This window comes from Astatotilapia calliptera, chromosome 16 (genome assembly GCF_964374335.1).
Source record: "Astatotilapia calliptera chromosome 16, fAstCal68.1, whole genome shotgun sequence".
Taxonomy (NCBI): Eukaryota; Metazoa; Chordata; class Actinopteri; order Cichliformes; family Cichlidae; genus Astatotilapia; species Astatotilapia calliptera.
The window spans coordinates 574264-591725 of record NC_137437.1 but is presented as its reverse complement, the minus strand read 5'-3'; the positions used below and the strand labels follow the sequence as shown (position 1 = coordinate 591725).

The following is a 17462-nucleotide window of genomic DNA, read 5'->3' as shown; positions in this document are numbered from 1 at the left end:
GTGCTTGAATCTGGACCTCAGGACAGCCAGGAGCAATTGATCTGCAGACCTCATTGATCATGCAAGAGTGTTTCCATTCAAAAGAGCAGAAAGGTATGTGGGTGCTAACCTGCGCAATGCCTTAAAAATGAATAACAAAAGCTTAAAATCAATTGGAAAACTAACTGGCAGCCAGTGTAAGGATGCCAGTATGGGGGATATGTGGTGTCACTTGTGTGTGCCAGTTAGTAACCGTGCTGCAGCATTTTGGACCAGTTACAGTTGACTATGATGACAGACTGACACCTGAGTAAAGACTATTACAAAAATTGAGGCGAGATAAAATGAAGGCATGGATAGCTGTCTCAAAGTCTCTGAAACAGTGAGTTTCAGAGACACAATGAGTTTCTTCCCATGTTACCAGATGCGTGCTATGTTAAAACTTTCGCCACACATGAGAAACAAGAAACTCAATGATCTATTAGTTTCACTCATTCAGAACCCCTCTCCAGCATTCTGTTCACCCCTACTATAATTCAGTCATTTTTACTAATATAATACTAGTCCACTAGTCTACATATCACTTTTCATCTCACTACGTGAACCGGACAAGATGATAAAACAGAAACACATGCTTATGATGCTGTCTGGTCTTCATGAGCTTTATTGTATGTGTGTATGTGTTAGTAGGATTAATGCATTTTCTGTTTGTGTGTGTGACTTTCTGTACCTTTCTCTTTGCAGTGCTTCAGACACCTTCTCAATTTTCCCACTTACAGCAGTCAGTTTTTCTCCCAGGTTTGCTAACCCAATTTTGATTTCCCACACTAAACAACCTCACCTGCTCCTTCCACTCTGGTTTCCTCTCCACCTTGCAGCAGTCTTGTGGCAGTTCTCCTCTTCAGCTTGGTCCTGTGCAATCCTGGCCACAAATTCATATTCCGGGGCTTTCATCAGGCGCCCTGGGTGTCCTGGCTGTCGACAGACTTTGGTGTGTCCTCCCCCCTCCTCGGTGGAAGGCCAGTTCTTGGGATCCAGCTCTGAAGGACCAAATAAATGTTGGGTCTGCACTCGCAGGCCCCGCTGTTTCAGAGACTTATCACCGTGAACAAAGCAAGACAATTCTTCTCAGTCAGTTTACACTTGCTGCACAAGGGAAGCCTGGTCAGCTCTTGGACCTGAAAGCTCCTCACCTGATCCCAGTCAACTTCAACTACCAGTGTCCCCATGCTGCCTCTTATTCAGTGACAAACAGTTACACAAACACCCATTGCAAAACCATAGATGGTGTGTATCATAACAGTTAAAAGCACTGCGTGTGGTGTGTGTGTATACATGTGCGAGCATGTGTGTGTGTGTGTGGGTGTGTGTGTGTGTGCAATGGAGGTTGATGAGGCCTTGAAAGCTGCTGCTACTAACTCCAACAGGTATTCCAACTTTTCTGGATGACTTACAGCCCCCTCTGTCTGCATAAAAGCAGTGCTGGAACACACTGTGGTACCATACCCTTGTCAGCATCAGTTGAACAGTATTGTACTGCAGAAAGTAGTGTTTTGCAAGAAAAATCCAATTAACAAGGGAAGAGAGACGGACCATCATAACACTTATAAATGTAGGTCTGTCCTACAGAGAAATTGCAAAGAAAATAAAGGTGCTGGTGAGTACAGTTTCCTTCACCATCCAAAGTCTCAGAAACAAACTTTGACAGGAAGAGGTCTGCAGACCCAAAGACACAACTGAATCAGAGGACAGTTTCAGAGAGCTAACAGCTTGTTTGATGGCGTCTCACAGAACAACAGCTTCAAGCACAGCTTAATAGTGGTCGTAGTGAGTGCTGCGAAATCGATCAACTTTAGACCAGACAACAAACGACGGAGGCTCCGGAAAAGTGCAATCAAACGATGAGTTTTATTATTACAGGAGAACAACCAACCATCAGCATACGGAATGGGTTGCTCTGACAAGAATACAATGGGTTCTGGTTTTATAGGATAAAATATCACACCTACGTCAATACAGTTCAAAAATACATGGTGACAGACGGGCAAAAGTTCAACTTGTACAGACAAGGGTACATCACGTACACTTCTAATAACCATAAACCGACATATAACTTCTCTTTTCTACATTGCTTGCCTTTTAAGGTAATAACTTCAGGTCTTAGCATCTCTGAGAGCTAATAATGGACCCTCGTCATTAATCACTAAGTAGAGTACTTTGCAGCCAGTCTCAAACTGAAGTAGAAGACGCTTAGGCCTTAACTCAGACCTGCTACTAGATTAATATGTGTATTGTAAGCGTGCATGCAATTAACCTGCTATGTTCTCATCTCCTCTCAACATGTATCATCTGGACAGTCATGCCAGTGAAGCTTAAAACCTTCTAGAATGGAACATCAACTCTAACCAAGCACATTTATGCATTGTGTATAAAATAAACTCAACCTGTAAGAATAGAAAGGTCAATGTGATGACAGACATATTCAATGCAATATAAACCCTGTAGGAAATATTACTGATAAATGATACTGTGAAACATGTTATTAATACATTCTTCATAAGGCAAATTATATGGTAGCAATAAAAGAATCTCTGAATCCCAACATGAGCAAGTCTCAGTTTCAACTGTGAAGAGAAGACTGAGCTGCAGATTTGACAGGACAAGTTGCAGCAAGAAAACCACTGGTATGATGTCAGGATAAGACAAAGAGGCTTGTCTCAGCCATGAAACACCACCGTTGGAATGCTGCAAATGGATGGTTTGGGGCTATTTGCTCCATCTAGGGTTGGTGATTTACAGAGTGAGAAGCACCCTGAACCAAAACAGCTACCACAGCATTCTGCAGCGCCATGCAATACCCGCAATATACACCTAGTTAATCGGGGTTTCATCCTACAGCAACGGGTGTGTTCAGCTGTTATATTTGCCAAAGGGGGGTACTTTAATGAGTCAAAAGTTTAGAATACATTTTGGTCTATAAACTAATTCCATGATTTCTTTTTTAATCCCAATAACTTAGTTGTACCATGCTTTCATTTCAGAGTGCAATGAGACATTAAACTGCATAATATTCAATAACAAAAAAGGAAAAATTATGTGCAAAAACTTTTGACCGGCAGTGAGCAGGCAAAAGTGGCTATTTTTAAGAATCTAAAATGCAAGAAATGCAAGAAAAAACATTGTTTAACTGTTTTTTTTTTTACTTGTTTTTTAAAACATTACTTCCTAATATTGTTGATGGCTGTCCTTCAAGCCTATGAAAACATTACAAAATAAAATGTATATGCTAATGTCTGCGGTCACAGAAAGTGCTCGAGAAAGTATTTTATCTTAATTTAGAGTACAAAGTACCAGGAAACTGTTTTTTTGTAATTGCAAGTACTCATGTGGAAGCAGATACATATATAAATATGTTTGCCAACATATTGCTTTATCTGAACTTTCAAGTCTTCATTGTGACTAAGTACATTGTCCTGTTTATGGGTACGGTTTTAAAAAGTGTTCTTAATGCATGTTAGTCTCACGGGAGTCAGGCTGCAGTATTTGAAGAGTAGAAATAAGTTTGATTGACTTTCTGAACCAGGGATAAAAAAAGACATAAATGATAGGGTTTAGGCAAGAGTTAAAGTACACCAAACAAATTACAAAGGCAGCAGATGAAGCATTTAGGAAGTTATCTTGGCCTGTGAGAGCAACGCAGTAATATGGGCACATGCATATAAGAAACACAACTACAACAACACCAAGAGTCCAGGCTGCTTTCAGCTCCGATTTCGTAACAGTTACTGTAACTGATCGCTGGTGAGTGACTGCAAGTTGACACCTCATGGCACGAGCCTGAGACACAGCCACCACAAACACTCTCAGATACAGAACTACAATCACAGTAATGGGAACAATGAAGGAAAACAAAAGATCAAAAAGCCCAGCAATGTAGTTAACGACAAAGACACACTCTCCAATGCAGGAGTTATACCTTCCTGGTTGTTTCAAGTTATCCTTCACAATCAAACTCTGAAAGATCACAGAAAAAAACCAACACAAACTTATACATATATTAACTCTTTGTTGCGTGATTTGGGTGGAGTAATGCAGAGGGTAACAAATAGCCAAATACCTATCAGCAGATATGATCACCATGGTTCCTACTGAGGCTGAAGTAATAATGAATGCTAGATACTGATACAGAGTGCACATGATGTCACCGAGGAACCAGCATCCATCGATGAGCACTATTTGAAAGAACATAAGGAGACCTACAAAGAAATCAGCGACAGCCAGAGAGAGAAGGAGGAAGTTGGTGGGGGTGTGGAGCTGCCTGGAGAGAAAAAGGAGCATCATATTTAGTTTCCTGCATCAAAAAATGCATGTGGATGCACATACAAGGAAAACTGAAATAGAAATGCACTTCATTAAAAAAAGGTCTACTCTTACTTGTAGATACAGATCATATTATGGTTTTAATTACTATTACTGCTATGTTGCTACACAGCACAATTAACTAAACTATTAAAATAATTATTCAATATTTGGAGATAATGAAACATTTTCATACCTGAAGTGTGAGATGGAGATAATGACCAGCAGGTTAAGAATCACAGTAAGCAAAGAAATGAAGGAGAGCAGAATGTAAGTTAGCATGATCTCAAAGTGAGGACGCTTTGGCCTCCTGCAGGAGATATTAAGGAGTTTTGGAAAGCAGAGTTCAGGTTCCTCCATCATCACAGTGAGGCGAGCTGCTAATCATATTCTGTGTCATACAGCATATATCTTTGTCCTCCCCTTTTTATTAAATGCCACACCTTCAGAAGCAGAAATAGTACTAAGTGATAGAAATATGTAAAAAGCAGGGGTGGGACTCAATTAAAAAACAATCTTATTAATTACAGGCTTCGTAATGAATTAATCTTGATTAATCGCAGTTAATCGCTCAAAAAAAATTGCCTCAAAGCACAAATCCTTTTTTTTTTTATTCAAAAGGATTTTAGTGGGTGACAGAATCAAATAATAGACATGGACATGGGGGGTGGGACAACTCCAAGGTGTGATGCAGGTGGCAGAAAGCAGGTAAGACCACTGAATATGAAAAGTATGTCTCACCTCCAAGAAGCTCAGTCACAAACCTGTAGTAGACAGTTCAGGAAAGTCTATATTAATCTCCACAATAATTGTCAACTATAGAGCTTTTTGAAGAAACAGTAACAATAAGTTAAAAAATAGTTTTATTTACCTGCATGGGTCAAGGACAGTGGCCAGCTTTTGGAGTTTCGCCAAGCTAACTTGTACTTACTTTTCCCTGGAACACTCTCTCACAGTCTGTTCTCTAAAACCTAAAAGAGGAATTATGGATTTGATCAACTGGTCCCTAAATGCAATTGACACCCCCTTCTCAACGAGAAGTCGGGGCTCGGGTGAGCCTGAGCGCTGAAGATATCTACCTATTCAGAACCATGGTAACAGGGTTCTTGCTGATCGGCGCTGGCTTGGCCCTGACTTATCAAAGAATTAATCAAGTGGAACCGGCTGTTCAAACCCCCCACAAGGCTGCCCGCTGGGATTGAAATGATGGGATGAGGCGTGCAGCACGGAGAAGATCTTGGAGAACGCACAGTTGCCGTGAATACTCAGAACAAGACCTCTGAGTGAAAAACTGGATTACATCTGGAGGGGCTCGCTGGAACAACACCTTTGAGTGCAAATTCGATCACATCTTGGGGAAGTGCACTGCGGTCGTGAATTCTCAGAACCTGCTCTTTGGGCAAAAAGAATGACAACATCACAGAACGTAAGTTTGGATAACATCATAGAAAGCTGGCGGCTCTCCAACGGGAGATTGAGAGACCAGTGTTGGACTGTTAGAACAGCTTTGAAATTCATATGAGTTGTTCGCACTAAAGTAAAAGCCATCATCACTTCATGCGGAGACCCCTTCGGCGCCAGCTGCGGCCTCAAGGCTGGAGCTGAACAACAACACCCTGATAACGACTGTGTTTAGACTGTTCCCCCCATTCCATGCAAGGCCACCTGGGTTGGCTGGCAGAGTGTTTACCTAGCCTGGCAGGGCGAAGGACACTGTCTCAGCTGCACTCTGGACACACACACACATACACTGATATGCACACACTCATCCCCCCTCCCTTTCCAAACGCCTTCGATGCTTGTCCCCTCCCGGGGAAGATGGCGGTCGACTGGACCAGCGCAGACATGCTGCAGGACCGGATGCGCTGTCTACACCGGCTCTATCTTACCCTTTACCCGCCCCTGTTGCTTGTCTTGTGTTTCTATGGTGTATTGATAGTCATGTGCTTTTTGTGCTGAGGTGTTTTTTCTGTTATCAAACTGTTCTCCCACTAGGAGCTCAGTCTGAGTGGAGTTTTTGTTCTCCTCCTCTCACCTCATGTTATGTATTTTCGTCATTTTTTTCCTATCAGCCTACCTTTCTGACATGTCTCCCCAATGTGATGTTTGTGTAAAGTTGGTCAGAAGGTTCCTTTGTGAGTGCGCATGCGCCATTAGCGTGCTCAGAGTAAATTATATCACAGAATATGATGAGCGTATGTTGAGGTGAACTGAACAGGAGGAGAGGGACAGGTGCTGCTACGGCGAGACAGACGTCTCTCACGGAGTCCTTTAGTGCTGCAGGCAGGAAACGTGTTCAAATAGCGCACACCTTCAGGTTTTTTATTTCTATATGATTATTCTGCATTATTAAGCAATAAGAACAAGTAGTCTGATGTCCTGTAATCATTATAAAGCTATATTATTATATTATTATTACAATTACATAATGCAATTATATATGAAATACAATGAAATATTAAGGTTTTTGTACAAAGTATTGGTATCGGATCAGTATCGTCAATACCACCCTGAATATTACTTGGTATCGAATCAGGAAATCAGTGGTATCGCACATCACTACTGGTTCTCAATCTCATGTCTCATAATGACATGAATATATATATATATATATATATATATATATATATATATATATATATATATATATATATATATGTGTGTGTGTGTGTGTGTGTGTGTGTGTGTGTGTGTGTGTGTGTGTGTGTGTGTACCTCGTCAATCTCTAGCTGTGATAGCAGTCCCTTCTTTCTTTCTTTTTTTTTTTTTTCTTTTGTATAGAAAACAGAGATCTGTAGTACCAAATCCCTGGGACAGAAGCAAGGAAGTACAGTCATGGAGATTAAAGTGAATCTTCCTCATTCCTCTGCTACAGAAAGTCCTCATTTGTGTATAGGCTTTTAGCTGTCAATTGGGGTGCAACACATAGCACTGCACTGCAATCAAAAAATGACTGAACATGTTAAATTGGAATTTAAAGCTATGCTAGATGACTTCAGGTTGTCAGAGGTTGTGTGTGGAGGCGTGGAAGAGATGACCCAAACGCTGGACTCACGGTGCAGAAATGAAGAAGATTTATTGGAGGGTGAATGAATAAAGCAGGAACGATGGAGTGGCTGGCTGGCTGAAAAACTGGAAGAATGGCTGGCTGACTAGCTGAACATACAGACGGAGACGACGACATAACATCAATGACACGACAGAGAACTGGTGAAACTGAGGAACTTAAATACACAGGTTGAATGATGACAATGATTGGAAACAGGTGAGTACAGGGCTGAACATAATCTGACTAATGACATGGGAGACAAGCTGACACGGGGGAAAAACAGGAAGTGAGAACATTAATGTGGCGAACTAAACTGAACATGAACAAACTGAAATCACTGGGTCAACGACCCAGGAACCCTGACACAGGTTAGAGTTTAATAATTTCAGAATGCCCTTTGGTGAAGCAGGCATGTTTCTTTCTTGTATACCTTCGAGCCCTGCAGCCTACGGCCCTCAACTGACCCCTGGTCCAAGTTTAAGCTTTAGGGAAGTGTGTATTACAACTCTCAGGTTGGCTAATGGATCCTTTTAGGGAAAGTAAATATGGACCTCTTTTGCAATTTCTTTAAAGACGTTTTTGTTTGCAAACCTCTGGACACTGGATGGAGGCCAGGCAAAGTTTGAAAATTCAGTGTACAAAAAAAAAACTCTCACAGTTTTCACATTGTAGAGAGTGTTTATAGGTTTGGGTCCATACTGTGAATCTATGTCAAAGACTTATAAACAAACATAAAAAGACAAATGACAACTGTTCTTCCTCATATACACATAAGAGTTCATCAAGAGTGCTTGCATTTGTCTCAGGCTTTTGTTTTATACTTTCAAGTCACTTTCAGGGAATTGTTGCACTGTTTCAGGGAACGGTTGGACTTTGGATGGACTTTGCTCTAATTACATGCAAATCATGAAAATGCATTTATAACACTTGTGTTTGTTAATATGTCACAGCTTAAAAATGTACAAACTTTTAAATCAAAGGAACTGACAGAATCCATGGATGGCAGGCTTTTGAGTGTCCTTGCAAAGAAAGGTGGCTATATTGGTCGCTGATTTGTTTTTTTGTTTTTTAATGTCAGAAATGTATATTTGTGAATGTGGAGATGTTATATTGGTTTCACTGGTAAAATTAAATAATTGAAATGGGTATATATTTGTTTTTTGTTAAGTTGCCTAATAATTATGCAAAGTAATAGTCAACTGCACACACAGATATCCCCCTAAAATAGCTAAAACTAAAAACAAACTAAAAACTACTTCCAAGAACATTCAGCTTTGATATTAATGAGTTTTTTGGGTTCACTGAGAACATGGTTGTTGTTCAATAATAAAATTATTCCTCAAAAATACAACTTGCCTAATAATTCTGCACTCCCTGTATTTTGTGTCACCTTAATACTATGTTAAAGGTGATACAAATTTCTTTTCGTGTCTTATAATTTTACAAAGTCTCATAATGCAAGTCAGCAAAGAAACAGCAGAAATAGAAGCTTGCGATTTAAAATATTTTCTATGTTCCCCGTTTAATTTTTTTGAACTAGATTTAGAGTAGACACGCTACATTCACCATTTCTGGTGTTTTATGAAGACTAAAGAGAAAATCACTGGCATGGTCCATAGAGATAAGTGGTGTGATGACTCTCCATATCATTTCAGAGATAAAGAACAAGACATTAGAATTTAAATCAATGTAGTTTGAGGTACCATGTCAACATTTGCATCAGTCTTACATTTTCCATGCAATCACACCACTAACATCCCTGGGAGCATTCTCAGCCCTACTCACAATTCTCCTATAACATAAATGAAGACACAGGATCAGTCCAATCACAAACATCTCAAAATCTGAGGCTACGTGTTAACTTATTACAACAGCAAGTGTAACAACAGCTGACTCGTTAAACTTTAAACTGTGTTTAAAGACCACGGTGTATGATAAACTACTTTTCCTATGAGTAATCGTGAATGTTACTTCCAAACAACCTTAAGTGGTACACATAGGATAATAACTCTTCCAGCTTCTTTGGTATAATGATAGCAGTTAGCTGTTATCTAGAAAACACAGTATGTGCAATAGTACTACATGAAAATGTATTGTAAAAGCTGCCTGTGTCACAAACTAACATAATGGCTGCTCAGTACCTTTGAAAATGAATGTGTAAATAGGCTATATGTCCCCAGGAAACATTAGCATATTAGCTGATGCTATGTAACAATACATAACTGCACATTTTATTCAAGTTTCTTTTCAGTTTGACGTGGGAGCTAAGAAGAGGTAGCTTCCACTCTAGCTCGACAGCCTGCGTCAGTGGCTGTTAAAGTCGTCTGGACGTCTGGTCCAATCAATACTCAGCGACAAGCATCTGCCCAGGTCTCCTGTTACTGTACCTCTGTCTTCATAGCTGTCTCAGGCTGTTTTCCAGACGACCATGTGCTGCTGGCTCGGCAATGAGACTTATCACAGAATAACACAGGTAATGTGATGCCACACAGGCCGGCCGCTGACACTTTAATTTGTCACTGGCGATAGGGTTTGTCAAACTATTCCTGGAGTTCATCAGCCACCTGGCCTTATTTGCTCACTCTGTAGATGACTTTTCAGCCCTCTTGAGAAATCCTATTCGACAATGACCTTGATGCTCAACTGCTGCATATTTTTCATTATGTACGAGCCTCTGCGGAGTGAGTGCCATGTTGTTCTTCAATTGAAGAATATGTGCTGGGTACTGATGAAGCAGTATGAGAGCTATAAAATCTGATCCTCTTTCAGTAACTGACATCATTGCTTGCCTCAAAAAGAAGAACAGCAATGAGACTGTTCAGATCTCAGAGGGGTAAACTCTCGGAAGATGAAAGCAGAGAAAAATTTGAACTCTGATTCAAACATTCAGGCAAGTCAAAATGAAAAAAAAATTAAAGGTAAATAAAGAGACAGGTAGACTATTTCGAGTCTAGGAGAAACTCACTGAGATAACTATAAAGTTTCTCACAAATATGCATGAGCTAATTTAAACGCAAACCTGCACACCTCCAGAGGGACAGTGAAAGTGTTCGCAGGTTATCACTAGAGGAATATATCTGCATTATTTCTGAATCTTTGGTGCTTTTAACTTCATAATTTTTACAGTTCCTTTGATTTAAAAGCAGTCCCTTCTTTCAAGCTGATCTACATTACGGCAGCAGTGATCTGTGAGATGCTTGGCTACAAGTTGAACAGCCACAAGGGGCAGTACCCTCCATGGAGAAGGAGGCTAGAGGGGAAGATCAAAGTAGCACGGAGGGAGGTTAGCCAACTAACGGAGTTGCAGAAAGGTGCGGCAAAGAAGGTGCATAAGAAATACAGCAAACTGTCCATACCTGAGGCCTTGGAAACTGCCAAGCAAAGACTCACAGCCTTGGCCAGCCGCTTGAGGAGGTACACCAGAGAGATAGAAGGCAGGAGAATAAACCAGCTGTTCTCCACAGAACCAGCAAAGGTGTACTCTCAGTGGCAAGGGAACAATAAGAGCACCACCAAGGCTGGAGACGGAGCAATACTGGAAGAGCATATGGGAGAAGGACGCAACCCATAACGGCAATGCTCAGTGGCTAGTGGATCTGAGGGCAGACCATAGCGACCTCCCTGAACAGGGTCCAGTAACCATCACAGTGGCAGATATCCAAGAAAGGGTCTCCAGTATGAAGAGTTGTACAAGATCAACAGGACCCTAAGAGCCTTCATCAGGAACTCAATGGGGATGTGGCGTACAACACTAGAGGCCAACTCCAAGCCCATAGCACAAGTCACCATCAAGTGCGGGATCTACCAAGGAGATGCTCTGTCCCCACTGCTGTTCTGCATAGGCCTGAACCCCCTCAGTGAGATCATTAACAAGACTGGCTACGGATACCGACTACGGAATGGAGCAGTTGTCAGCCACCTCCTGTACATGGATGACATAAAGCTGTATGCCAAGAGTGAACGAGACATCGATTCACTGATCCACACTACCAGGCTATACAGCAATGACATTGGAATGTCGTTCGGACTGGAGAAGTGTAGTCGAATGGTAACAAAGAGAGGGAAGGTAGTCAGAACTGAGGGGATTGTACTACCAGAAGGCAACATTGCAGACATAGAGGACAGTTACAAGTACCTGTGGATCCCGCAGGCAAATGGGAACCATGAAGAGGCCGCTAGAAAGGCTGCAACCACCAAGTACCTGCAGAGGGTCAGGCAAGTCCTGAGGAGTCAGCTGAATGGTAAGAACAAGATCCGGGCCATCAACACGTACGCCCTGCCCGTGATCAGGTACCCTGCTGGGGTAATAGGCTGGCCAAAGGAGGAGATAGAAGCCACTGACATAAAGACAAGAAAGCTCCTTACCATGCATGGAGGGTTTCACCCCAAGTCCAGCACCCTGAGGCTGTACGCTAAGCGGAAGGAAGGGGGCCGGGGACTGGTGAGTGTCAGCACCACAGTCCAGGATGAGACAACGAACATCCAAGAATACATTGGGAAGATGGCCCCAACTGACCGAGTGCTCAGTGAATACCTCAGGCAGCAGAAACCCAAGAAAGAGGGAGACGAGGAACCATCATGGAAGGACAGGCCCCTGCACGGTATGTACCACCGGCAGATAGAGGAGGTGGCTGATATCCAGAAATCCTACCAGTGGCTGGACAAAGCTGGACTGAAAGACAGCACAGAGGCACTAATCATGGCAGCACAAGAACAAGCTCTGAGTACAAGATCCATAGAGGCTGGGGTCTATCACACCAGGCAAGACCCCAGGTGCAGGCTGTGTAAAGATGCCCCAGAGACAATCCAACACATAACAGCAGGGTGCAAGATGCTAGCAGGCAAGGCATACATGGAACGCCATAACCACGTGGCCGGCATAGTGTACAGGAACATCTGTGCCGAGTATAACCTGGAAGTCCCAAGGTCAAAATGGGAGATGCCCCCAAGGGTGATGGAGAATGACCAAGCTAAGATCCTGTGGGACTTCCGGATACAGACGGACAAAATGGTGGTGGCTAACCAACCGGACATAGTGGTGGTAGACAAACAGAAGAAGACGGCCGTAGTGATCGATGTAGCGGTTCCGAATGACAGCAATATCAGGAAGAAGGAACACGAGAAGCTGGAGAAATACCAAGGGCTCAGAGAAGAGCTCGAGAGGATGTGGAGGGTGAAGGTAACGGTGGTCCCCATGGTAATCGGAGCACTAGGTGCGGTGACTCCCAAGCTAGGTGAGTGGCTCCAGCAGATCCCGGGAATAACATCGGAGATCTCTGTCCAGAAGAGCGCAGTCCTGGGAACAGCTAAGATACTGCGCAGGACCCTCAAGCTCCCAGGCCTCTGGTAGAGGACCCGAGCTTGAAGGATAAACCGCCCGCAGGGGCGTGCTGGGTGGTTTTTTTTATGTGTATATATATATATATGAATGAATATTCTTTATTGTCATTGTCACAAGTACAATGAAATTGAAAGATGTCTCTGGTCAATGCAACATCACGAAAGATAGATACTTAAAAACTATAATAGATAGGATATAAAAGATAAAAATACATATGTATATATAAAAAAATACAGTATTCTCATGAATACACCCAAGCAATCCAGGCCTCAGGCCCCATACATACACTCAACATACAACCTAGTTGATGTATCACTCAGACAATCAATCACTCAGTCAATCTGTTAGGGCATCCAACAAAACATGTTTGAAAACATTCCAACATCAAGGGCACAAATGACAGCAGGGGCAATGAAAGTCATCTACTTTTAGTAGCATTGAGACATGATATTGCAATTGGGTAGAAACTGTGTTTGAGTCTGTTAGTCCTTGTGTATGTTGTTCTATACCGTTTACCTGAAGGCAGCAGTTCGAACATGGAGTGTCCAGGGTGTGTGGTGTCCTTTATGATGTTATGGGCTCTTTTGAGGCAGCGGGAACTGTGTAGGTCTTTCAGTTTGAGGAGAGGGCAACCGATTGTCCTTTGGGCAGCGTTGATTACCCCCTGGAGTGCTTTCCTCTGAGCCACTGTGCAGCTAGCGTACCATATGCCTATGCAGTACGTTAGTATACTTTCGATGGAGGCTCTATAGAAAGACACCATCAGTCTCTGTGTGATGTTGTTCTTCCTAAGCACTCTCAAAAAGTACAGTCTCTGTTGTGTCTTTTTCAGTAGCTCAGAGGTATTCACACTCCAGGATAGGTTTCCCTCTATGCTGACTCCCAAGAAGCGGAAGTCCGCCACCCTCTCCACATAGTCGTCGCTGATGATTAGTGGTTGGATTTCTGTCTTATGTCTTCTGTAGTCAATTATGAGTTCTTTAGTCTTTTTCGTGTTTAGGAGAAGGTTGTTATCCTTGCACCATGAAGACAGCCTCTCCACCTCATCTCTGTAGGCAGACTCATCACCCCCAGATATGAGCCCCACCACAGTAGTGTCATCTGCGAACTTTACAATGGTGTTGCTCTGGTGGGCGGGGGTGCAGTCGTGTGTATAAAGCGAGTAGAGCAGTGGACTAAGCACGCAGCCCTGTGGCGACCCAGTGCTTAGATTTAGGGCTGGAGATGTATAACGTCCCACTCTCACTCTCTGTCTGCGGTCGGTGAGGAAGCTATTAATCCACTTACAAGTGCTGTGAGGAAGCCCCAGGTCTTTTAGCTTGGCGTCCAGTTTGTATGGAAGAATGGTGTTAAATACCGAGCTATAATCCACAAAGAGCATGCGCACATAGCTTCCTTGTCTCTCCAGATGTGTTAATGCTACATTGAGTGCTGTTGCTATGGCGTCCTCTGTCGATCGATTTGCTCTGTAGGCAAACTGGTGTGGGTCAAGGCTGCTGGGTAGGGCTGCTGTGATGTGGTAACGCACCAGTTTCTCAAAGCACTTCATCACAACCGGGGTTAATGCCACTGGTCTATAGTCATTTAGGCTAGAGATATGAGATTTCTTGGGCAAGGGTATTATGGTGGAGGTCTTGAGGCAAGGTGGGACGTTTGACTGTTCAAGGGATTGGTTAAAAATCCTGGTGAAAATATAGGCAAGCTGGTCTGCGCAGTCTCTCAGCACACGTCCTGGTACACCATCTGGGCCAGCTGCCTTCCTCGGGTTAACAGCCCCCAGGGTGCGCCTCACTTCATGCTCCTCCAGAGTGAAGATGGTACTGCTGCTGTGGGCTGTATGATCCAGCTGTTCCTCTGAGACATAGGGTGCAGTGGCCTCAAAGCGTGTGAAGAAGATGTTCAGCTCCTCCGCCAACGCTGGGTCACCTTCAGCCATACCTGATTTGGACTTGTAGTTTGTCAGCTGCTGAACACCCTGTCACACCAGCCGGCTGTTCTTACTCTTAATGCCTTTTCTCAGGTTGGCTCTAGCTCTGCTGTAGCTCTCCCTGCTTCCGGACCTGAAGGCGCTGTTCCTCTCTTTTAACAGCTGCTGGACTTCCCGGGTCATCCATGGCTTTTGGTTGGTGTAAACCCGGATCTGCTTGTCCACTGTGACAGTATCTATACAGTGTTTGATGTAACAGAGAACACTGTTTGTGAACATTTCCAGGTCTTGATGTTGGAAGATATTCCAGTTGGTTCTGTCAAAGCAGTCCTGTAGCTGTTGAGGAGCGCCCTCTGGCCATGTTGTTACAGTTTTAGTGATGGCCAACGCAGTTTTCCTGATTGGGGCATATGCAGGAATTAGGAGCAGGGATAAATGGTCAGATTGGCCCAGATGTGGTAAGGGTCTTGCCCTGTAGCCCTTCTTGATGTTGGAATAGACTTTATCTAAGGTGTTAGCCCCTCTCGTGGCACACTTCACATGCTGGTGAAAATTAGGGATAGCTGTTTTTAAATCCACCTGATTAAAATCACCCGCTATAATGTGCACTGCGTCAGGGTATTTATTGAGTCTATTGTTGATGTTCGTGTGCAAAAGCGCTAGTGCCACATTAGTATTTGCATCTGGCGGTATGTAAACAGTTGTTATTACCACAACAGTGAACTCCCGTGGAAGATAGATGGGCCTGCATTTGATAGTCAGATATTCTATGTCCGGAGAACAGTGACGGTCTATGATCACTGTATTAGTACACCAGCTGTTATTCACGTATATACAGATTCCCCCTCCTTTTCTCTTACCGGAATTGTTTGTTGTGTCCTGGCGCTGTGCGGTGTAGCCTGCTAGCTCAATAGCAGAGTCCGGAATGGACTGATGCAGCCAGGACTCAGTGATCAGAAGAATACATGAGTTTTTGATGTGATTGTCCATTGTTATTTGTAACCTTAGTTCGTCCATCTTGTTCGCCAAGGATCTGACATTCGAGAGATATAGACTCGGGAGTGGTGGTCTAAAAGGCTTCCTCCTTAGCCTGGTTAGCACGCCAGCCCGGCATCCTCGCTTCCTCCTTCTCTCTCGTCGCCGTCTGCGTCTTCCTCCCGCCGGGATAGTAATCCAAGGAGCACCCGGTCTCCTCGCTACTTCCTCTGGTATTTTGTGTGAGTGGATAAATTCCATGGTCACGCTCACACGGTAACTCACTCCGATCTTAAGAAGATCATGTCTGCTGAAGATGCTATTCGCTTGACTGATCGCACACAAAACAAAACACAAAACGTACAAAGATAACCAAACACCACACCGACCAGTGGTACATCGAGCTGCTGCAACTGTGTGCGCCGCCATCTTGACGCCAATCAGTCATATATATATATATATATATATATATATATATATATATATATATATATATATATATATATATATATATGTGTGTATAATATTTTTTTTTAAATGATTTAATATGAAGGCAACAGGCAGAGTGTTACATGCACAGCCGTAAAGAATGTAGCCTCATGGGCAGTGTATTCTGTGCTGCAAGGAGAATGGACTGACATACCCGTTATGTGTCTGTGAGCGAGAAAGAGGGGAGTGGAAAATTACGAGCTGTCACCGAGCTGAAACGGGAGCTGGAAGCATGCAAATATAATAATAACCACTGCAGCACTCTTTTTGCTGCAGCTACGGTGGCTCTTACATCCCACCTGATGAAGACCCTGGAGCGGTTGGTCCTGGTTCAGCTTTGGCCCCTGGTGAGCTCATCACTGGACCCACTTCCTACCAGCCTGCAATTGGAGTGGATAATGCCGTCATTCACCTCGTGCATCGTTCCCTCTCTCACCTGGAGACCGCCGGGAGCACTGTGAGAATCATGTGTTTTGATTTCTCCAGTGCCTTTAACACCATTCTTCCCACAGTCCTGAAGGACAAGCTGGAGAACTCAGGAGTGGACCATCACCTCACAGCATGGATACTGGACACCTCAAAAACCAACCACAGTATGTGAGAACTCAGGGCTGTGTGTCGCACAGGGTCGTCTGCAGTACGGGGGCCCCACAGGGAACGGTTCTGGCTCCATTCCTCTTCACCATCTACACTGCAGACTTCTCCCACAACTCCACCCAGTGGTTCCTGCAGAAGTTCTCTTACAACTCTGCAATAGTCGGCTTCATCATTGATGGGGACGATCGGGAGTACAGAGAACTGACCCATGACTTTGTGGACTGGTGCCAGCTGAACTACCTGCAGATCAACACTAGTAAAACCAAGGAGCTGGTGATAGACTTCCACAGGCACAAACATCCTCCAAGGAACCACTAAACATTCAAGGTATGGACATTGAGACTGTGGACAGCTACAGGTACCTTGGTGTTCATCTGAACAATAAACTGGACTGGACTCACAATTCGGACGCCCACTACAGGAAAGGGCAGAGCAGGCTTTACTTGCTGCAGAGACTCAGGTGTTTTGGAGTGAAGTGGTCTGCTGGGGCGGCAGCATCTCTGCTGGGGACAGAAAGAGACTTAACAGGCTGATCCGGAGGGCCAGATCTGTTCTAGGATGCCCTCTGGACCCAGTGGAGGTGGTGAGTGACAGGAGAATGGTGGCTAAGCTGTAATCCGTGTTGGACAACAACAACTCTCACCCCATGCAGGAGACTCTGACAGCACTGAGCTGCTCCTGCAGTGGCAGGCTGCGGCACCCACGATGTGGGACAGACAGATTACACAGGTCTTTCCTTCCAACTG

At 43.7% G+C, this 17462-nt stretch overlaps 1 protein-coding gene and 2 long non-coding RNA genes across 3 annotated transcripts in view; 1 reads left to right on the top strand and 2 right to left on the bottom strand.

The window, feature by feature from the left end:
- The window catches only part of LOC145421025 (uncharacterized), a 353506-nt gene that overhangs the window by 175935 nt on the left and 160109 nt on the right, over positions 1 to 17462 (bottom strand). The gene's annotated exons all lie outside the window — the stretch shown is intronic.
- LOC145421022 (uncharacterized) overlaps positions 1 to 17462 on the top strand; it is a 104285-nt gene that overhangs the window by 60798 nt on the left and 26025 nt on the right. The gene's annotated exons all lie outside the window — the stretch shown is intronic.
- On the bottom strand, positions 3484 to 4701 carry LOC145421155 (trace amine-associated receptor 13c-like). Its single transcript, XM_080291008.1, has 2 exons — positions 4535 to 4701; positions 3484 to 4297 (listed from the first exon to the last, which is right to left on the bottom strand). Exons 1-2 carry the CDS (start codon positions 4699 to 4701, stop codon positions 3484 to 3486), a joined length of 981 nt encoding a protein of 326 aa, XP_080147134.1.

What these genes read in the sequence shown, in the direction of transcription:
- LOC145421155 (XM_080291008.1), bottom strand. Translation starts at nt 4,701, where the DNA reads ATGATGGAGGAACCTGAACTCTGCTTTCCAAAACTCCTTAATATCTCC. An exon ending in ATCTCCATCTCACACTTCAG is followed by an intron (nt 4,298 to 4,534) that starts GTATGAAAATGT and finishes TTTTCTCTCCAG; the next exon opens with GCAGCTCCACACCCCCACCA.